Here is a 21,262-nt window from a genome sequence, read left to right as displayed (position 1 = left end):
GGGAGTCGGGGGCAGAGCTGGTGCCCCCTTCCTCCCCTTTGCCCCTCCTGAGGGTCGCCGCCCAGGATGCAGGCAGCACGGGCTGGCTCGGGTGTCCATGGGGGCCGGGGCTTGTCAGGAGCACAGGCCGGTGCCGTCAGGGCGCCCTGCTTCCCCGGGCAGTCACCGCGTGTCGGCTCTGCACCCAGTGCCGGGGACGACTGTGCAGCCAGCCTGAGACACAACGATACTGTCCTCCAGGCTGGAGCTGGCCTTGGGCGAAGCAGCCCCTTGTCCCTGAGCGTACTGCTGGGCCGGAGGACTTAAAGGTTTTAAATCCGGGAAGCCTGCAGGGAGGAGGACCAGCCAGGGGCCCGCACGGTACAGGAGGGTGGACGTGGCGAAGGCCTCAGGCTGGGGTGCTGGGGACGGACCGGGCAGCACGTGTGGTCAGAGGGCAGCGTTGCCCGAGGGTCCCCCGATGGCCAGAGCCCACCTGCACGGGGCCCGAGACACAGCCCTCGAGGCAACGCCTACCTCCTCCCCCTGGGGAGAAGTGCCGTCTGAGCAGAGGGCCCCGTGCCCGGACCAGCTGAAGGACAGCGGCAGTGCGGGGATGGACACGGGACCCTGTGTCCTCCGCAGGCCCAGAACCCGACGGGCGGCCAGCATCACGGTGCCCTCTGCCCGCCACCCAGTGTCCGGGGCAGCCGTGCGGCTCACACACCACAGCGGCAGCTCCACTGTGGGACAGTTTTAAGGGACAATTGCACTGGGAAGAAACATGTAAAATCACTTTTCCTGGGGACGACCTCAGGTCTCCCTTGCCACAAATAGTAACTTTGTATTGGAATTGGTACACGGGCAACAAAACAAAGCAGGCCGTGTTTATTTCAGCGTGTTTCATTTTAATTTTACGTTCTTTCACTTCCTCTGAAGGAGAGGAGGGAAGTCTGGCCCCCTGGGACCCAGGAGACACTTCCCCTCATTCTCAGACTCCGAGGTCACTGTCAGCAGCCGTGACTTTGCCCGTCCTGAAGGTAACTGTTTATTACAGTCAGCATTTAAATCCCCGATTAATAGGAGCAATTAAACAATAGCTTCATTTCCAGCAAATTAACAATGCTAATAGGTAATTGCAACATCAGTGAAGATAAATTGTTTTAGTACAACGAGCTGAAAAAGAACACAGGCAAGAACGGACTCTCGGGTGAAGGGTTCAGGCTTTGTGACTTCGCGAAGAGCGCGAAGGCTTCACTGGGAGACATGAAGGCGAGTTCGGGTCTTCAGCCTCGGCCTGTCTTGGATGGACGTGGTTTTTTCCCCCAGTGTGATAGAAATGTCACCGTGCTTTGTGCGTCGGTCTCTCCCCCACCAAACCCTCTCTCCTAAAGACCTGCCCGGCCCAGGGACCCACGCGCAGCTGGTCCCTTGCCAGAGACAGTCATCGGTTCCCAGTGACAAGGAACCGAAATGGAAATGCGCCCATTTAACCGCACGACCTGCTCAGCTACGGGACGCCTGGCCTCTCCTGCTCAGGTTTGTCATGTGAAGAAACCAGTCTGGTGTCGAAACACGGACGTGACCGGGCCAGACCTGGCGTCCGTGCGAAGGGCGGTCGGTGACGGACGCGTCGGCTTCTGAGACCAGTGGGGTGACAGGAAGGGGGTGACAGGAAGCGGAGGCCTCGCTAGAACAAGGACCGCGAGTTTCTCCTGGCAGGTCGTTCCGGCACGTCCAGGAACGAGGTGCGGGCCGTCTTTCTGAAGCAGGCAGCCATCCTCGGGCTTCGGAGACTGGAACTCAGGACAGGGAAGGTGTCCGGTCTGCTCGGAAGGGTTTTAAACTCGGGGCTCAGCTGAAAGGACGTCGCCAAGCTCCGTCACCTTGGAGCGCCTTTTGGCCTCGCGGAATCAACAAAGGAGGCGTAATCAGCCTGGCATTCTGCGCCCTGTGGGTGGAGCGCGTGCGGGGGAGTCGCAGCGGGTTTACGTGCGAGAGTCTCAAACCAGAGGCCTGCGGGGAGCTGGGCTCCGGAGTCAGGCCCCGCCCACGCACCCCACACTTCCTTCCCCAGTGTCCGGGGAGAGGTGGCCTGTGTCTTCCAAGCCACACGAGGCGCCCTTCCAAAGAACGGATCTTGTCACTTGTGCTCGAGTGGCTCCGATGGCCCCCTTTTGCCTTGAGGGTGACGTCCGCGCCTGTCACTCCGCTGAGCGCGTGAGGTCTCAGCGCTTCCCGGTGCCCTCTTGTAGCAGCCTCGCCCCTGCCCGGTCGGCCGGTGCCGGTCGAGTGTCAGGTGCTCGTCGGCCCTGGGCAGGTCGACAAAGCGTCGTGCCTGGCGTTTCCGGAAGGGTCCGGAGGTCCCCGGCTCTGGCCCCTCGTCTCAGCGTGAGCCGGCGGTGCAGGTTGGCAGGGCCTGCACCGGTGTGCAGAGCCAGGCCGGGCCGCGGGTCCCTGACTGCCATTCAGCATCAGACAGCCCAAGGGACCTTCAAGGATGTACTCCTCCTTTTTTTCCATTTTACCCGTTTTTCCGGCATAGCTTCCTCTGTACTCAAAACTTAGATGGTTTGAAAACAAATCTCGGAGACGAGGACAGGGCCGTCGGCAGCACAGAATGCATTCGTTACCTCGGGATTCTCCCAGGTTCCACTTAGATTTCTCTCCACTCCTAAGTCACACGTTCAGAACTGCACAGATAACTTGGTAATTAATTTCCTCTTAATTAATAAGAGTTTAATGATCACTCAGCTGTAATTTAAAACTGGGCTGAGACATTAGGGGACCTTTTATTTGTTCCTGGGAGATTTACAACCCCCGGTGGTTTCCATTATTTACGGGCGTTCTCCAGGTAGGCCCCCGCCCCCACCCCGGCCCTCATGGATGAGGCTTTCAGCGCAAGGTGCAGGAAAAGCCACCTCTGGACGACAGCACCAGGTGAAGGTACAGCGTGCCGTGACTCCCACCCTCGAGTCGTGCTTCGAAGCTCCTTTTGAGGAGGGAAACGAGAGTCTCAAGCTGGTCAATGTTTACACGTGTGTGTGTTGTAAGCGTTCTAAGTGTCGATCATCAGGTTGGCCGTTCTCACTGAACTTCCTGTCTGACGGCTGACTCGGTTGCTGTGCCTACACGGCCCGGTCCCCATATTGGCCTCGGGGTGCTACAGCTTTTCTCAGTAGCTGAAGGGGCTTCATAAATTTGGTTTGATTTACACCGAATGTCCATTCGGCACCTGATTGTGCTCTTCGGTGTCAGCCGAACCCGCACGCTTCCACCGTGCCCCCCCCCCACCGCCCCGCCCCCGCCCCCCCGCCGGGTCCGCTGCCCCCAGCACAGCCTGAGCAGCGGGCGTGAGCCACGCGGAGCCGGCCGTCCCGGGCGACGCTGGGTGCTCGTCGGCCGTGGAGGTGACACCTATAATGCAGACTGTTACGAGGCGGGTGGTGGCGAAACTGCTTGATGATGTAAATCTCCAGCAAACGGGGTGGGGGGGACGAGCAGCCAGTTTGGGGCTCGTCGAGGAGCCTCGGGCCCCTTGGGACGTGCACGGGGAGAGGGTGGGGCTCCAGGGCTGAGTCAATGCTGAGTGAAGGAAGGAGAGGGGTGGCGGAAGAGGGGCCGCCCAGCGAGGCGGTTTGGCAGCCGCCCCTGCGGCCCAGTCTGTGGTGACGACATCGGGGGTGCGGGCGCGCCGCGCAGGGGCTTCTGCTCCGGGGCTGGGAGCTCCTCGCCTGCCCCCTGCCGGCCTCTGCTGGCTCGCGGGTGGCGTTGCAGAAGCTCTTGTTACCGGGTGAATGCGGGTAAATCATTTCAACCACAGAGGATGCTGTGCTGATTAAGTTTACTAACATTTGTTGGACTGTGCCCAAAACGTCATGATCACTAATGAAACTAAAGGGCTTAACATAGGCGCTTAATCCTGGACGTCGCGGTGGCCAGGTGCCACCGTGCCGGAGTCCGGCGCTGGCCACCAGCGGGAGCCGGAGGCCCGGACCCAGTGTGGAAGCTCACGCGTCTGGCCTGGGGCCACTTGCCACGCAGTCGCATGCTGAGTTGCCGCCCTTCCCCGAGCCCTGACGGTGTGTGTGCATGTGTGTGCGTGTGCCGGAGTGTGTGTGCACGTCTCCACGCCTGTGCACGCACACCGGTGCTCAGCCGGGGTGCGGGCGGAATGTGGAGCTGGCCACGTTAGCACCTGTGGGTGCAGCCTTCCCCTGAGGAGGGGAGGGAGGCCGGCCCCGGAGGAGGAGCTGGCCCCGGGAGACGGGAGGCGTGTTCTGGGCGGTGGTGGCAACTCACGTCACGGGCTTCAGCCAGCACGGGGCAGCCGCGGGGCACCCTGCCCGGTGGGAGGCGGGGCGACTCGGGCAAGGGACCCGGGGTGGGGGCCGTGTTGGCTTTCGAAGGCATCCTTGCCCTCCCTGGCGTTCTGAGCCAGTTAGGGTGTGAAACCAAAGCGCCCGGAAGAGCAGATTGTTACTCTCACTGGCGCAACTGCTGGAAAGCGGAGGTTGCCGGGGCTTCCTTGTGTGGGAACCGGGATCGTGCTCCGGGCAGCGGGGGGCCCCGGTCTGCCCTGTGCTCCGGGCACTCGGCCCCAGGGGGCCGGGATTGAGGAGGGACAGACAGCGTGTCCCCAGCTTGCCGGTCGCATAAGTCGCCTCTCGGTGGGGCTGGCCTGTTGGCAGGAGCCCTGTGGGGGGGCCGGGAGGGTTGGGGCCGCGGGGGGCAGGGCACGGGGTCCTGTGCGCGGGAGGGAGGAGGAGTGCGGACACCCTGTCACCAGCACGGGGAGCCCGTTCTGCTGAGGGTCTCAATTTCTGTCACTGCGGTGACGGGAGCTGTTGAACTGTAGGCAGAGCAGCGGTCCCCAGCCTCTGCGGCTCCAGGGACCGGGGCCCCTGCGAGCATCTAACGCCTGAGGAGCCGAGGCGGAGCCGAGGCGGTGATGCCGGCGCGGGGAGCGGCTGCGGGCACAGAGGGAGCGTCTCTCCCCCGCCGCTCACCTCCTGCAGTGCGGCCCGCGGGCTGGGGACGCCCGAAGCAGAACACCGGGTACGATTCGCCTTGACAGAGGTCGCCCCGCAGCGTGTCCCTGCGGCTGCAGGGAAGGGGCTGCTTCGCGAGCCGTTCTGGTGACCGGCCGTGGGAGGGCGAGGTTGGGTCGAGGCCGTGCCGGAGAGAGCCTCCGGTGGTGGGGTTCTCTGTTACGCCCCCTCCATCCGTGCCCGGGGGCCGGGGCGCAGTCAGCAGCCTTAGGAAGCCAGAGGAGCAGGTTCAGTGGATGGGGAGGCTCGGGCTGGGTCCCTGGACTTCGAGGCGTCCCCGGTAAGTCACGGAGGGGTGTGGATGGTCCTCAGGACAGGCTCCGGGAACACAGGAGGGTACAGGCTGCTTTTGTAGACGGGGAGCCGTTGGCATTGAGGTGAGAGATTGCCCGGGGGCAGTGCCTGGACATGCGCCAAGGCCAAGGCGAGAAGCTGGGGTGCTCCTGCCTTAAAGGGCCAGCGAGGAGGGGGAGGGGAGGGAACCAGGAGGGAGGGAGGTGACTCCGGATGGGAGGGAGCCGTGGCAACGCGGAGTGCTGCCCAGAGGTCAGGTGAGATGTGACCGGCCTCTACACGGTCACCAGTGCCCTTGGCAACGCTAGGTTCTGCCCTGGGGCGGAGGCGGGGCCGGGCTACAGTGCTCAGAACAGGGGGCATCTCACGAGGCCGGGGGCTCAGGGGGCCTCAGGGAGAGCCTGCCTGCACCCAGGAAGGCTGGTTGCAAGATGGGATTCGCACCAGCCATTGGCTGAGCAGCTGCTGGACGCCGGTCACCAAGCGAAGCCCCTTTTCCTAGTCACCCAAATGCAACGGAAGGGTTGTGGAGAAGGCTCGAGTGCGGAGAGGGGTGCGTGGCCCCGTCCCCTGCGCACACAGCCCGGCGGGGGGCGTTGGCGGGCACAGGGCATCTCTACGCAGCAGTCGCCAGCCGTGGCAGACTGGGCCTGAATCCCCGGCCCGCCCGCCTCACTCTCCGCACCTGCGAGGCGGAGCTGTGGGTGCGGGTGGGTGACAGGCGGGAGGCTGGGACCGCCTGGCCCGTCGTCAGGTGCATGCAGCAGAGGGGACCGGAGGGCGCCCGCCACCAGCCTCCAGGCGTCGTTCCAGGCGGGGCGGGCTCTCTGGGGCGGCCGGGCCTTACTCTTCCTCCTCTAATGGGAACGAGTGGAGAAACAAAGTAGCGGAAAACGGGCATTATGCCAGGACCTAAGGAGGTCTTATTTGGGGGCCGAGAGTGTTATTTTCACCACTAATTGAAGGGTGCCCTTTGTCATCTGTCCAATAGAAAATTTTAAATTTATGGAGCAAATAAGCATATGACTCAACTTTTCTTGTTGCTCATGTTCTCAAACTCTTATTGAAGAATGGAAATACATATATGAATGTGACACGCATTGGTCCACCCCCCCCCCCCAAGGGGAGAAGGGCCCTCGCCAACCCCCTGGAGTCCCCCTGCCCTCTCCCAGGCACTGGAGATTTGCTCGCTTGGTTTCGAAGTTTATACATTGTAATTTCAGATACGATTGAAGGAGCTAATGAAAGGATATCTGTTATCTATTATCCAAATAAAATTTCAAAATCGTGGAGGAAGTGACTTGTAAAACAACATCGAGCTTGAGTCTCGAACTCTCAGGAGGTTAATGACCTTGTCTGGGGGAAGAGTACACGAGCTTCGTGCAACGTCGTCGTTTTCCAGAGGGGGGCTTTCTTGGAAAAATGCTGATGACGCCACTGCGGACTTGGGCGCAGCTCGTGTGGCAACGTTATAGGAACGTGTGTTACCAAATCTGAGAAAACATCGCGTCTCAGGGATAAAGGTTTCCTGTTTCGAGTGACCTCAAGTGCTGGTCAATGCGTGTTATCCATTCGTGTCTTTATATAAAACGTAATGTGTTCGTTTGTTGAATGCTCAAATGTAGACAAAACGCAGTGGTTATGGAGGCCAGCCGTTCTGATCTGGGTGGTAATTCATGATTCATGTTTAGATCTACTAACGTTTAAATGTTGTTAGCTTCGCGCCCAGCTCGTGGTCACAGTTAGGCGAGCACTGTGTTCCCTCCTGTGCTGTCCGTTTCCTTCTATCTGTTTTGGGGGAGAGGCTCACCCCCTCAGGCTGGCCATCCTCCCCTGTCTGGGGGCTCTCGTGAGTTCGCCCTGACTCTTGCAAGGTCGTTTGTGTGATGGTCCCTGGCACCGTCTTGGGTGGCAGTGGTTAATTCGGCTTTGGCACCACCCACACTGTTTATCTAGAAAAGGCTTAAAGGGGACACACAGAAATGCCACCCCCGTTGCCACCGAGACATACAGCAGGAGCAGCAGCAGTGGTTAGCAACTCGTGGCTCGTCGGGACCCAGTGCGTTCTCGTGCCCAGTGTGGAGGGGAACGTGGCCGAACTGTCATTCGCCTCCTTTTCCTCTGACTACTTGTCTTCCTTGTTAACTCCGACGCTTTCATTATCCTCTACTGAGTTCCCCCTGCTTCTGTGGGTTTTCCTGCGTTCTAAAGCTGTCCCTGTATTTAGAACAACATATTTCCAAGTCATTTTCTTGCTTCTGTTTGCACATGAACATAACAATTATGAGGAAGTAGAACAAATGTGAAGAAAGTTTCCAGTAAAGATTTTTTAAAATGCCACCATTCGTTAGAAGTTGTGATTTCAGTTTTTTGTAATGCAGAGAATAGAGCAATAATTCAACGGGCAGAATTTTAGTACTTAACACGTGGGTTCGAGCTTCGTGCAACGTCGTCAGTTTTTCAGAGGGGGGCTTTTTTGGAAAAATGTTCTCTTTGCTCGTGAACTTGCTCTTTCTAGCCTCCGAAACCAGTGGAACATTCATTAGCATTCACGGTTTCATGAAATGACTGAGATCATGCATTTGACTTGCTTGGGAAGTTTCTCAGCTCTCCCCTTTGCGTAGAAAACAGAGGAGTGTCCGCAGAGCTCTCCGGAAAGCTCACCCCGTTTGAGTCTGACGTTTGTGCCTTTTCGGTGAGCTCTGTGTTCAGAGTCGGTCTGGTCATCCAGCTGAGGGGGGACTCCGAGGCTGGCAGTAGAATAGAAGTGCGTTAGGGTTGGCAATCAGAACACCCCTCCGCTCTTTTCCAAAATACATACATGAATCGGCGCTCACCCGAACAATCGTGACTTTAAGTTAACCTCCGTCAGGTGTTTGTAACTCTGGTTGACCCCCCCACACACACGTTTTGCAGCTGTTGGGATCTGAGCTTAGATTTTGTTTTCGAGTTCACATCATGATTTATAAACTATTCTAATCTACGTCTTCAAAGACCCTGGATCGATACGCCAATGGTTTTGAAATGACAGAGTGCTGCGATATTCCTCTGTAATTTAAACATGATTAGCTGATGAAGGTTATGATCGATACGCTACGGGAAGATGAATTAATTGACACCATCCTTGCGGGATGATAAGGGGCCCGTCGGAGGTGAGGAGTAACTGATGGAGCCGCCGCTTCCTCCCGGGGAGCCGCTCCTCACGCGCCGCATTTCCACTTCATCATATTTACTCTGTCGTTCATTTACATGCAAGCCGCAAGCCGCGGACACACCCGTTCTTCATTAAAATTGTATTCATCTGGAAAAGAAATCATCTGTGGACCCCGCATACGCTCCTTCTGTGTTAGAACCTATTGCCTGGGACAGTGATATGCTCCTCTGCGTGGGTGTCTTCGAAGAGAGCCGCTATCTGGGGAAAGACAAGAATCGAATATCATTGAACTTAATTACCGCCAGTCCCCAAAGACACACACATATTTCAAATACAAGCTCTCGTTATTCTCCTGCAGTGGCACCTGTTGGTGGAGAACGCGCTTTCTAATCGTTGAGTTCCTTTCCAATTAAATCCAGTATGCTTTATCAGTGAGCCCATTTGCCAGGAGAAGTTATGGCTGGTTGAATTTAGATTTGTATTGATTAAGATAAACTTCCGATGTGTGTAGCAGTATGTTTAAATTAAAAAAAAAAGTCTTTGATATAATTACATGTCCTTGAATATAATTCTCTGCAGTAGCTTGTAAAGTTAAGAGTAATTCTTTAGGCTCTGCCAAAAAAAAAAAAAAGTTTGATGTTCAAAGGGGTTTGTTTAGTTAAATTACCCTGTCTTAGCTGGGATTATTTTTGCTGCAAGTAGCTGGAGCAGCATCGTGTGATTAGAGTAACTCAAACAGGTGCGTGTCTTCCTGTTTCGCGTTCAAGGCTGGAGGCTGGCCCTCCCGGGTGGCGTCCCGCCCCATGTGGCTCCCGGCCCCGAGGCGGGCGGGGAGACGCGGGTGTCTGAAGCGGCTCGAAGGACGAGGGCATAAGGGAGCAGTGGGCCAGGGGCGGCTCTCACGAGGGCGGTTCCCGGACCCCGCCGCGCGCCCCCCGCTGCCGCCCCGTCGGCCGGAGCTTGCCTGCGTGGCCGTGCCGGGCCAGGGTGCAGGCGGACGGGGTGCAGGGGGCTCAGGATGCCTGCGTGGCCGTGCCAGGCCGGGGTGCAGGCGGACGGGGAGCAGGGGGCTCAGGATGCCTGCGTGGCCGCGCCGGGCCGGGGTGCAGGCGGACGGGGAGCAGGGGGCTCAGGATGCCTGCGTGGCCGCGCCGGGCCGGGGTGCAGGCGGACGGGGAGCAGGGGGCTCAGGATGCCTGCGTGGCCGTGCTGGGCCGGGGTGCAGGCGGACGGGGAGCAGGGGGCTCAGGATGCCTGCGTGGCCGCGCCGGGCCGGGGTGCAGGCGGACGGGGAGCAGGGGGGCTCAGGATGCCTGCGTGGCCGTGCCGGGCCGGGGTGCAGGCGGACGGGGAGCAGGGGGCTCAGGATGCCTGCGTGGCCGCGCCGGGCCGGGGTGCAGGCGGACGGGGAGCAGGGGGCTCAGGATGCCTGCGTGGCCGTGCTGGGCCGGGGTGCAGGCGGACGGGGAGCAGGGGGCTCAGGATGCCTGCGTGGCCGCGCCGGGCCGGGGTGCAGGCGGACGGGGAGCAGGGGGCTCAGGATGCCTGCGTGGCCGTGCCGGGCCGGGGTGCAGGCGGACGGGGAGCAGGGGGCTCAGGATGCCTGCGTGGCCGTGCCGGGCCGGGGTGCAGGCGGACGGGGAGCAGGGGGCTCAGGACCGGTCGCATCCGTTCCGGGAGCCACGTGCCCAGCTACAAGTCAGGAATCCCGTCCCCGCGGGCGCGGCGGGCGGCAGGGGCGGCGGCGGCCCCCGCCCGCTCCCCACGCGCAGAAACCGGCCTCACGTCGGTCCTTTTGTCTCCCCCCCCCCCGCCCCGCCAGTCGCCCAGAAGGTGGTCGCCACGAGGAAGAAGCAGCAGCTGTCCATCGGGCCCTGCAAGTCGCTGCCCAACTCCCCGAGCCACTCGTCCGTGTGCTCCGCGCAGGTGTCCGCCGTGCACATCAGCCAGGTACGTCGGGCGCCCCCGGCACCGGGCCGGAAGACGCGTCCGAGCCGAGCAGCGCCCGCCGGCCCAGAGCGCGCCCCCAGCCGGTTCTGACGCGGGCCTTTCTCTCGTCACCTTCGGAAGTAACGGCATGTTGGTAATTGACTTCGCATCTCCTCCAGCAACTGCTGTGGCCAAGTGGTTTTTATGGGAATCATTCTTAATGTTTTCCGTCTTCATGCCGGCCCGGGCAGGGGGGCGGGGACACGCCGCTGGCTTTGCCGCTGATTTAAATGACCCGGCGGCGCCGGCCCTCATCTCGTCCGCTTGCAGGTGGAGCAGTCGTGAGTGGACGGCAGCGGCGAATCTCGCCGTGCGCGTAAACCCGGTAGCCGCCCTCAGTGACAGTTCCCACGTCCCTCAGGCCCCGTGCAGACTTCCTCTTTGTAACAGTGTCTCGCTAAATTATTTACTTGGAAACAAACAAAATAATTGTCACTTTGAAGAACCTAACCAAAAACTCATTAAGGAAACGGTTGGCTTATTTTCCCCACGCTCATATTTTTGATGGACATTTCTTGGACAGGCATTATGTTGGCACTTTAAAAAAAAAATTATCATTAGTTTCAAGTACGCAGTGCATTGGTTAGACATTTACATAGTTCATGAAAAGATCCTGTGATTGCTCCTTCTCTCCTGGCCCCGCCCGCCCTGCATGTCGGCGCCGGTTTTAAGGGCGCAGCGAGGCTGGGTGCCGTGCCTTCCGTCCGCTCGGGCGGTCAGTCAGCAGTCGCTTACACCAGGGCCCGCCGGGCACAGCCGGGAATGCTCACGCGTCCCCCCGGGGGCGCTGTAGTTTCCCGTGAATCCTGGAGCATTCACGTTCTCGAGACGTCGTTTTCAGAATGCGAGCTGTGGTTCTGCTGGGCCCTCTTCTGCATTAAAAAGTCTAGGGCCACGGAAGAACCTCAGAAGCCTCGTGGTTCGGCCCACTCCGTCCTTTTCAGAGGCTATAGTAAACAGTGACTTTCTAACTCTCAAAGGTTAGATGTGGGAGACTGGTCTCTCCGTAGTCACTTTCCTCGGGCGGAAGGACAGAGAGGGTCGGGGTGTCGCAGAGCGAGGCCGTGCAGGCCGGCGCCGGGGTGGCGAGCAGAGCCGGAAGCCGCCGGCCGGTCGCGTTGGCGTCTCTTGGCTGCAGCTCGCGGACTCTGCGGCGGCCACCCCGCCCCGCCGGCGGCACGGGCCCCGCGGCGCGCCCCTCACGGAGCCTCGCTTTCCCTTCGTTGCAGGCCAGCAACGGGGGCGGCAGCTTGAGCGACTGCTCCTCGTCCGTGCCGTCCACCCCGAGCACCAGCCAGAAGGAGCTGCGCATCGACGTGCCGCCCGCCAGCACCCCGACGCCTGTGCGCAAGCAGTCCAAGCGGCGCTCCAACCTCTTCCCCGTGAGTGTCCGGCCCGGGCGCCCGGCGGCCCCCGCCGCGCGTGGACTCCAAACGGGACGAGGACAGGATCCGTTTCCGTGGACGCCAGAGTGTCAGTCGGGGGATGCAGGGGTTTCGACACTGAGTGAAACGGGCGTTTCTCAGTGTGCAGGGCGTTCCGACCTGTGCGTCTGCAGGTACCTGTCATCCTGTCGCACTGGGCGTGAGGAGACGACAGAACTGCCCAGGTGCCCGGGCGCGTGCAGCTGGCCTTTCGGGCGGGCGTGTCAGCCCTCGGCCACCGCCGGAGCCCGGCGACTCCCGCCAACCGCCGGCGACCCTGCACGGTCGTCCGCGGGGCGTCTGGACGCTGGCCGGCCTCTGCCATGGGCTGAGAGCTGGGAACCGGCCCGCGGGGCCCAGGCCCGTGTCGTCTCAGCAGCTCCCGGCGGCTGGGGGACAGAGAACCCCTGAGCTTGGGGGCCCGGGCCTGCTGCCGGCCTGTCCCTTCCACACACACGGGGTGCCACCGGGCGCCCGTGGAAGGCCGTGCGGTCGAGCCCAGTGCTGCAGGCCGAGCGACTGCCGTGGGGCTGGAGCCGCCTGGCTGGGGACGTCTTCTCTCCCGGGACTGGGGCACCCACACAGGCTTTTAAAAACAGTGGTTTTGCTCCCCAAGGCACATTTGGAAATTTCCGGAGAAATTTCAGCTGGGGGGAGAGCGTAGGTAGGGTACCACAGGTGGCCAGGCATGGTGGCAGCCAGGGGTGCTGGTGAACACCCCGCAGTGCACAGGTGGGGCCCCCGGCAAGACCGAGCGGCTCCAAGGTCAGCTGTGCCCCATTTTAAACAAGCCGGCTTCCCTGGTGGTCGGTCACTGCTGACTGGGACACAGAAAGGTCCAGGGCCTGTGCAGGTCTAGTTCTGAGCTGAAGGAGGACTCTGCAGGGCTGGCTGGGTGTCTCTGCCCTGACGCCCTCAGCTGGGGACGGCCATCTCGAGGTGGCCGCGGGGGCCGGAGACCCGCCCCTGCCCCGCCACGCCCCCGGCGGCTTTCCCGCAGGACGGTCAGCACCACCGAGGGCCGTGGCGCACGCCACTTCCTCGTGACTCTCCGCTTTCCTCGGCTGTGTGCCCTGTGCCATGGGAGTTCCGGAAGACGCCCCTGCGGGGGGGGCAGCGAGACCCAGGCAGGCTCGGGCGAGTGGCTGTGTGGCCTCGGGCGAGTGGCCTGACCTCTCTGAGCCAGACGCAGCTGCAGCGGCGGAGGCCGCGGGGACGCCACCCTGTTGGGGGTGGGGGGCTGGTCATCGTGGCTTCTGTCCCAGCCCCCCGCCCCTTGCCACCGAGGTGATGAAGTGATCTCTGGTGGCGCAGAGCTCTGGATGGTGTGCAGCTGGGAAGATACAGGCTTAAACTTGTATGCGAAAAGGGGGTTTTACTGTGACATTTCTTCAAACACGTTGAGACTTGGCAGTCATCGAAACAGCCCATTCTAAGACCTGCCACATTTCTGTGCTCCAGGTCGGGGACGTTGGGCTGCAAAAGTGTCACCTCGTGACCAGGCCGTGCCTCACTTGTGTCTCAGCAGAGTCGAGAAACCAGTTTCCAAGGATGGCGGGGCAGGGGGCGGGGGCAGCGTGGCAGGCAGGGGCTCTGACCGCACGCCAGAGTCTTCTGCGTCGTTGCCGCTTCCGTTAGGGCTCGGTGGCAGGAGGGGCCACCCAGGGGCCGCGTTTACCGGTCACCGGCTTTGGCTTCTGTTCTAAGGAAAGCTGAGAAGCCGGGAAGGATCTTTTAAAATGGGGTGTTTATAAGAGGGGCTCCTGCGTGTCCCCACCCTGCGTTTAGGACCGCCCCAGCATCAGGATGTGACAGGAAGTAGTGTCCCCGCCGGGCCCGTGAGGTGGCTGGCGAAGGAGGAAGCGCGAAGGCAGAAAGAATCAAAATGCTTACTCGGTAAGCGAGTCCTGAGCCCGTGCTGTCTGCAGAGCCGGCTCGTGCTTGGCATCTGTCAGGAGTGGTTATTGCCAGAGTCAACCCACATTCAGGAGGGGTGGCCTGCAGAGAAAGGGGGGCTCTCCGTGCTCGGGGGAGAACAGAGGGAGGTGGCCTCTTCCCGCACAGGCACCCTGGAGGACGCCAGCGGCCCTGGCCAGCACGCCAGGTGCCGGAGCCAGTGAAAAGCCGCCCTTAGCGTGACCGAGAGTCACCGTGAGTCGTGTCGTGATGCTGTGTCCGATGCACGCACAGTGCCCGTGAAGCTGTGCGTTCTCACGTCTGTCCTCTTTAAGTGCTGGAAAGCAGCTGGAGTTAACCGTTGTGGAAATCGCGTCCAGCTACTTAACTGTTATTAGTGGGAACAGAAATGTCGGGTCCTGGAAGGCGCCACGTGGGTTTCAGGAAGAGGCAGCTCAGGCCCCGGCAAGCACCTGTGTTGTGGTCACTGCTGGGTTTGACACCGAGCGAAACGACGGGGATACGAGGGTGTTTTTAAGCCGAAGGTCTCGGGACTGTTTAACTCCACTAGATGTCAGTGTCATCCAAGGAATGACACGATGGCAAATTACTGTCAAAATTGTAGCAATTAAGAAACTGAGCTCTCACTGTCACCAGTTTGCAGCTCTTCCGAAATACATAGAATTTCACGGACCCTTCATACCTAGTGATGGTAATTGTGGGCTTAAATTGGCACACAAAAGTGCGTTTCTGTAAGCGTGCAGTAGGAGGACCGATGTGCCACACGCTGGACAGCGTTCATGAATAAAAATCCGTGCAGATGGGGAGCATGAGACGCAGATGCGGGACGCTGCCCGCCTTATTTATTAGATCGTCGTGCGGGGGCCAGAGTTAATTAAGTGGCACACATATCATTTTCCAAATACCAAATATAAATTTTATAAAGTAGGCCCGTAACATGCATTTACAGGACTGTTTTACAGCCTCAGATGTTTCTGTTTGCGTGAGGACACGTTATTAAACAAAGGTAAATCACATGCATTTTTTTGCAAAATAGTGCAAACTTAAAATCTCTCTTGTTGTAGCAAGTCGTGTGTGACGTTTGGGGTGGGAATTATACTTTAGTCATCAAAAACTAAACGACATCTTATTGTGCTTATTTCTTTGGCAAGAATCGTTGTCTTGAAAAAGAAATATTAAAAGGCTCTGTCCCTGCAACTGGTTTTGTAATTTGGGTTCTTAGAACAATTAGTTTAGTAGCTGTGATTTCCGTGTGTTTGAGATGCTTTTTAAGGAAGTGTGTTCAGACACACGGAGACGGAGAGCAGACGCCCGCACTCCGTGCAGCGCATCGAATGCAGGCTTTTTGCTGCCGCCGCTGCTGCTGCAGCGAGAAACAAACACGGGTCCGAGGTGCGCCCCCGTCGGGGTGTGGCTCCCCCAGGACATTGGCACTGCCTCCGACCTGGCCTTTCTCTTATCCACATTGTCCACTCACTCTGCCGTGCGTCCGTAATCATACACTGCCTGGCTTCTCCTCTCGTCAAGTGTCATTTGCACGGTGTTTTGAAAAGCGCACCGTGTAACGCCGACACCGTTAAACAGAGCCGCGCATACCCCGTACCCAGAGGTTGTGAAGAGCCTCGCTCCCCTGCTCGGAGACACTCACTGTGCACGTTAGGCATCAGCGCGGGTAGTGTAGAGAGAGGTTTGGGGGGCGTCTGTCTTCTGCCGAGGAGGGGAGCGGAGCATAGGTCCCACGGCAGCCTCCGACTTGCTCCCTGGTCACGAGGGAAGATCAGGCTTCCATGCCGTCGCGAGGGCTTCTTGTCCGTGGAGCAGGCAGGGGAGAGGGGGAGAGGGTCTCCTCTGGTGCTTTCTGTCACCACATGGGAGCAAGTTAAGCGTTTCTGTGACGGAGGAGGTGCCGATTAGATCAGCTTCGCCTTCCTTCCCCGTGTGCCTTGGCGGAGGCCGAGCGCCTCTCCTCGGCTCGCTGCCGGCCGTTCACGAGGGGTGCGGCACGCCCTCGTCCGGTCCCCCGTTCCGCGTGTCGGGCGGGGCACATCACGCTGTCACCCCGGACTCTCGCAGCCGTGGCCGAGAGCCATCTCGCGTCCGGCGATGTCACGGGGCCGCGTCAGCAGTGACGCGAGGGTGAGCTCCCGCCGATGTCGGCTCGGACTTGGCAGGAAAACCGGAGCCCCCCCGGGGATCGATGAGCGCTGCCGTGTTTTCCGTCCGGAGGCTTCGCTGTGGCGTAGGAGCCGGATCTCCGTTCCAGGGATGGATCCTCCAGCCCGCCGTAGGGACGCGATCGTGGGACTAAGACAGAGCGAACCCTTTTGCCTCACACCTCGTTACGGCTCGCTCTGAGTTTCGGTTTTAGGGCTCTCACCGCGTGGTAGAGCTGTCAGGGGATCGGGGGGTCGCTTTGGCGACCTTTCAGTCTCACTCGTGTTGAGTGTGAGATCAGACATCGAGTTCGGTTCCTCGTGGTCTCGCTTCTCCGAGGATCTGGAAATTCCGCTGAGGGGCTGTTGGGGACAGATGTGCCGCCTTGAGGAAGATGCTAATTTTTTTTTTTTATGTTTGCTTTGTTAATTATGCTGGTTAATAGAGAATAATGAAGATGGATTTCCAAATTTAGGAATTTAGAATTCATAAAATTCCAAAGGTACCTTCACTGATTCTCTGTTGGTTCAAAATTTTTTTAAATGTTATCACCGTGAGCTTTGAATTTTGCATTACAAATAGGAACCTCGAGTTCCAGCTTCCCCATGAACTGAGAGGTGGGAAAAGAATTTAGGGTTATTACATAGCTCTTACTACACATTATTAATTAAAGAACTAATTAGAGGCAAGCGGGTCCCTAACCCCTAGCTAAAGTTCACGACGAGGGATTGATGAGTTTCTCCGTTTCCCTACGAGCCCACAGGGATAAACCTGAAGTTTTACATTCTTCCGCCACTTTCTATCTGTTGCTTGTCTGAGCTCCTGTTACCTTCGTCCAGGTCTGCACCATCCTAAAGAAAAAAAAGCCCCCAGCGCCCAGCACACAGGGGTTCAGTAGACACCAGCTCTTAGACTTGTCGAGGAAGCATGCTTCTCATGAGCGCGGCCTCCGAGTCCATGCCGTGGGGACTTCTCTCCCCGGCGTCCCAGGATGTCGCCTCTTTTAATACTGAAAAATAAAGCCAGCCGTGGCGCCCTGCGCCCTTCGGCACGGGGTTCCGTGAGCTCTTCCTGGCCGCCCCGGACGCCACGGAGCCTGCTCGTTCCATACATCATCTCAGATGTGAGAAGCACGTGAAAATGTTTCTCCATTTCCAATATTGCGTGAGTAATGTTCCCATTGAAAAGTAATGGAGTGAAGTTGTCACTTGTCAGCGCCGTTATTAAGGAGGACGAGGCTCGGATCCTTCTCTCATAATAAAATAAATCTGTCAGAAGTCGTCGTGCTCTCACTCCCTCGCGCCGTCGAGAGGTGAGGCGTCCCCGCGCTGTCCCCAGGGGTGGCCTCCCCGGGCCGGGCACCGCCGCCCGCCCCGCGTCCTGCGCCGTCAGCCGCGCGGCCAGGACAGCCGTGTGCGGCGCTTGGCAAAGCAGAGCCCAGCGCTGATGTTTTGTCAGCAGCGGCGCGCTCAGCCGCTTACCGCCCGGCCCGGCCCCCGCTTGTTATTTCGTTGTGGTGTGGCACACAAACCCGACTGACCCTGACTCCGCTGTTCCCTCCCCAGAGAGACAGGAGCGGCACCGGGCTGCTCACCGAGGGCGCCCCGCTCAGCGGCACGGCCGAGTCGTTAATAGAATTTCTGAAACCCTTCAGACGTTAATTAAATATATACGCTTACGTCGTAGGTTTTCTAAACGATCCCTCTCCTCCTCACCGGATTAGCTGCAGACCTAGGATGTGTTTTCCTCTTGGGCGTTACTCTCCTAAATGGTCCATTGGTTCCTAGTAATTGAATTTTTGGACTCTCTGAGAAAGAATCCAGAGGTAATTTTGCAGTGGAAAAGTAGGGGGAAAAGTTTAGAGGACCCTCCGCAGGATGGCAGGTCCGCGGGGACGAGCAGCTCCGCGGTCAGCTCCTGGGGTGTGCGTGCGTGTGCGCGCCCACACAGACATTCCCCGCGGCCTCCGAGGCCCCGCCGGCGGGCGCCGTGCCGACAAGGCCGCCCTTCTGCCGTCTGTGGACCGCAGCCCTTGCCCAGTGCTAACTTTGTTTTCGTTTTGCAGTCTCGGAAAGGGAGCGACCCAGACAAAGAGAAGAAAGGCCTGGAGGGCCGGGCGGACAGCATCGGCAGCGGCCGAGCCATCCCCATCAAACAGGTAGGCACGCTGCCGGCCCCTGGCCTCGAGCCGGGGACACACCCCGGCTCCCCGCGCCGCGACGCCGGCCCCCGCCCAGGGCCGTGTGATGTGCTCTGCTGATGAATGTCGAAGTCACTCACTTGACATCAATTAGAAGAGGTGCCTGTGTGTATTAAAATAGGATCATTAGAATAAGAAGAGGGAAATGCGACAACAGACCTAATGAAGTGCAGCCTGCCCGCCTGCATATGGAGCGTGTTTCGCGGCCGCGCTGGCTTCAAAGGCCGCCTTTGTGGCTCGGCTTTGATGGGGCCGCCGGCCACCAGTCGGCGGGGTAAATCAGGTTTCGCACAAGAGCCCCTTGTGATCACAGGAACGGCCCGATGTGGCCCTAATTTGCTCTCGCAGGCGGACATCTGAACACGGTTTCAGGCTAGTTTGTGACAACGAGGCAATTAGTTGCGATCATCATAGCCGGTCTGTCAGCTGTGCGCCCTTGTTTGTAATTTGCTAATGAAGGAATCGTAACTTTGATTAGGTTCAGTTTCATTTAGACCTTATTATATAAAGGAACATTTACAGCTGTAATGCGGGGCCTTAATTAAACTTCCTCATTACACAACAGGACTGGAACCCGAGCATTTGTTTTGGCCTCGGTTGTTGGCCCGGAACAGCCCAGAAACCAGATAGCAATTCGCTTTATGTCGCCAGCGAAACAGGAATTCGCGTGACATCTTTCTGCCGTTACATTTCCAAGGAAAATAAAAATGAAGAGTTCAGCCTGGCGCGGTGGCTTCTGGAAATGTCATCTTTTAGTTTGTTAAAGGGGGCCCATTGATGTAGATTGTGTTCTGCTTGAGACAGGGGGAAAAGAAAAAAAAAGGCCTGCAGGCAGGATAATAGCGCTGCCTCTACGGGCACCGAGGCGGCCGATGTGTCCCTCTGCGTGGTCACCCTCTGCCGTCCTCTGCGGGTTCCTGGGTGGTTTAACGCATCTCGCAGGCATCTGTGCTGGCTCTGGCCACCCTCAAACAGGGCCGGGTCTTTCCACAGGGCAGTCGCATCCACGGAAGTAGCAGCTGGAGCTGGAGTTGGCGGGTGGGAGGGCGGGGGGGGTTAGTCAGGTCAGTTAGGCCGGGGTCGCAGAGCAGGGAGTCCTGGGCGCCAGCTCTGGGGACCAGCCTGGGGCGCGCTGGGGAGAACCTCCTGTCCTCTCTGCTGGCGGGCAACGTCTTCCCTTCCAGTTCCTTCACTGGAGAGTGCAGCTCGCGGTCGCCTATCCTCTGTGCATTTATTTATAAGCCCTGTTCTCTACGTAAGCTAATTTTAATGTGCGAGTTCTGTGCCACAGATGCCGTTTCTACTGGAATTACAAAAACCATTTTACTCTCTCCCCCTCTCATTTGAAAAATGGGTCCTGTGACATTGTCTTTCGGAAATATTAAAACTTAATACGAGACGGTTCCCTTAATTCACGTCCAGTGTTGATGAGCGTTGGGGTGCTCGACGGGCAGGCCCCGGTGCGATCGGAGCCCCGGCCCAGCCTGCGCCCTGCTCGTCTGCAGAGGGTGCTCACTCTGCACCTGGGTCCCCGGTGTGCGTGCGGGTGGGGTGGCCCTCACGCGCGGCACGGGCATTGTCACCGTCCCTCGGAAGCCTCTCACTGGTGAATGTCCAGAATCGTCTCGTCCAGATCTAAATCAGGGTCTGATTTCCTGGCGAACCCAGGCACAGGAGGCTCACCAGGTCCTTGACCCTCACGGCCGGCCCTGCATGTGTGTGGCCACGGGCGGGCGCCTTCCTCACCTGGCAGGTCATCGTGGCCCAGGCCAGGACGTTCCAGGCGTGAGAGTCCGCAGCCGTGAGGGGGGTTGCGCGACGTCCGAGTCCCTCGACGCCCGGGGATGTGGGGATCCCGCGAGGAATGTTTAAATTCCAGCAACTCTGGGTTTGGGGATTAGTCCCGTGCAGGGCACCTGTGTCGGATCTTTCCGGGGTGGCACAGGTCAATGTGGGCTCGTAGACCGTCGCACGGAGGGATCTCGCACGCACGTGCGCCGTGGTTATAAACGGACCGTGATGCTTAGAGACGGCCCACATTGTCACCCCTCGCCACGTGGCGATGCCAGCTGTGGCCGAGAGTGAGAGGCTTGCGGGGGGGGGGGGGGGGGCAGCGCCCGGCCTCGTCGGAGACACCCGATGACGGACCCGTCTGTTGAACAGACGAACGGTTAGACGAGCGCTCCGTATTCGTTCAGCGCTTTCCACGCCGTGTGCCGCCAAGCCCCGGCATCGCCACGCCGGGGTGTCTGCGTTTTCCTCATTTTAGGTCAAACCCGGGTGGGGCACGCGGTCCAGGCGGGGCAGCCTCGGGGGCTGCGCAGCCGGAATTCGGCCCCGGCCCTTCGGGGCCCGTGCCGTGCCCTCGCCCACCTTGGCTTAGAGCGACGCCGTGTGCCTCGGCCCCGTGGCCCCGGCCTCGGGCGAAGATGCCTCAGCTCTGGGGAGGGGACCCGTGAGGCCGTGCCTGCAGCGACACGTCTCTCCAGGGAACTCGGCCGCTCGTGCGCCTCACGGGGCAGGGGCCCGGCGCCGCCGGGACTCTGGGAGCACTCTGCCTTGATGCTCAGCCCCTTAGTCAAGACCTGGTCTGCGTGCCGGGGCTCCCCGCACCCCGCTTCCTGGGCCGTCGGTAACCTTCGAGGGGCTGGCGGGCTGATGGTTTGGGGGCCTGGGCAGTACCTGGGGTCCCTGCTCACAGGGATCTTGGAACGGGTGGTGTGGGGCGCGGGCCAGGCCGTGTTCACACTCTGCCACCCGGCGCGTGCGTTTGCAGAGCACGCGTGTTCCGGTGACCACGTCAGCCGTGTCGCACGCACGCCTTACCCCTCGCTCCTCGCCGGGACGGAGGCTTCCCATCTCTCCGTCTTTCCCGGTTAAAGACTCAGCAGGACTGACTTATCTCCTGCAACATAACTCCGTCTCGAGGGCCCAGTCCACCTCGCCTTTGTTTTCCTTTCCGCGGCCTTGGAGGAGAGTGGGTCCAGATCGTCCTGTTTCTTCTTTTGTCGCTGATAAGATAAGGTCTATTCGAATAAAAATTAAAAAGCAAAGCCAGAAAATAAAAAGCCAGGGCCCGGCTCCTCGGCGAGTGGGCTTG

The 21,262-nt window shown here is 59.5% G+C and overlaps 1 protein-coding gene across 11 annotated transcripts in view; it reads left to right on the top strand.

Moving 5' to 3' along the window:
* Positions 1–21,262, top strand: part of AGAP1 (ArfGAP with GTPase domain, ankyrin repeat and PH domain 1) — a 415,084-nt gene that overhangs the window by 187,442 nt on the left and 206,380 nt on the right. For all 11 annotated transcript variants that reach the window (XM_036236703.1, XM_016158954.2, XM_036236700.1 and 8 more), the window contains 3 exons: positions 10,301–10,428; positions 11,697–11,849; positions 18,028–18,120. In XM_036236703.1, the coding sequence (XP_036092596.1) occupies positions 10,301–10,428; positions 11,697–11,849; positions 18,028–18,120 (374 nt within the window). The remainder of the gene's footprint in view (positions 1–10,300; positions 10,429–11,696; positions 11,850–18,027; positions 18,121–21,262) is intronic.

This window comes from Rousettus aegyptiacus, unplaced genomic scaffold (genome assembly GCF_014176215.1).
Source record: "Rousettus aegyptiacus isolate mRouAeg1 unplaced genomic scaffold, mRouAeg1.p scaffold_m13_p_2, whole genome shotgun sequence".
NCBI classification, from domain to species: Eukaryota; Metazoa; Chordata; class Mammalia; order Chiroptera; family Pteropodidae; genus Rousettus; species Rousettus aegyptiacus.
This window is presented reverse-complemented; position numbering and strand designations above follow the sequence as displayed.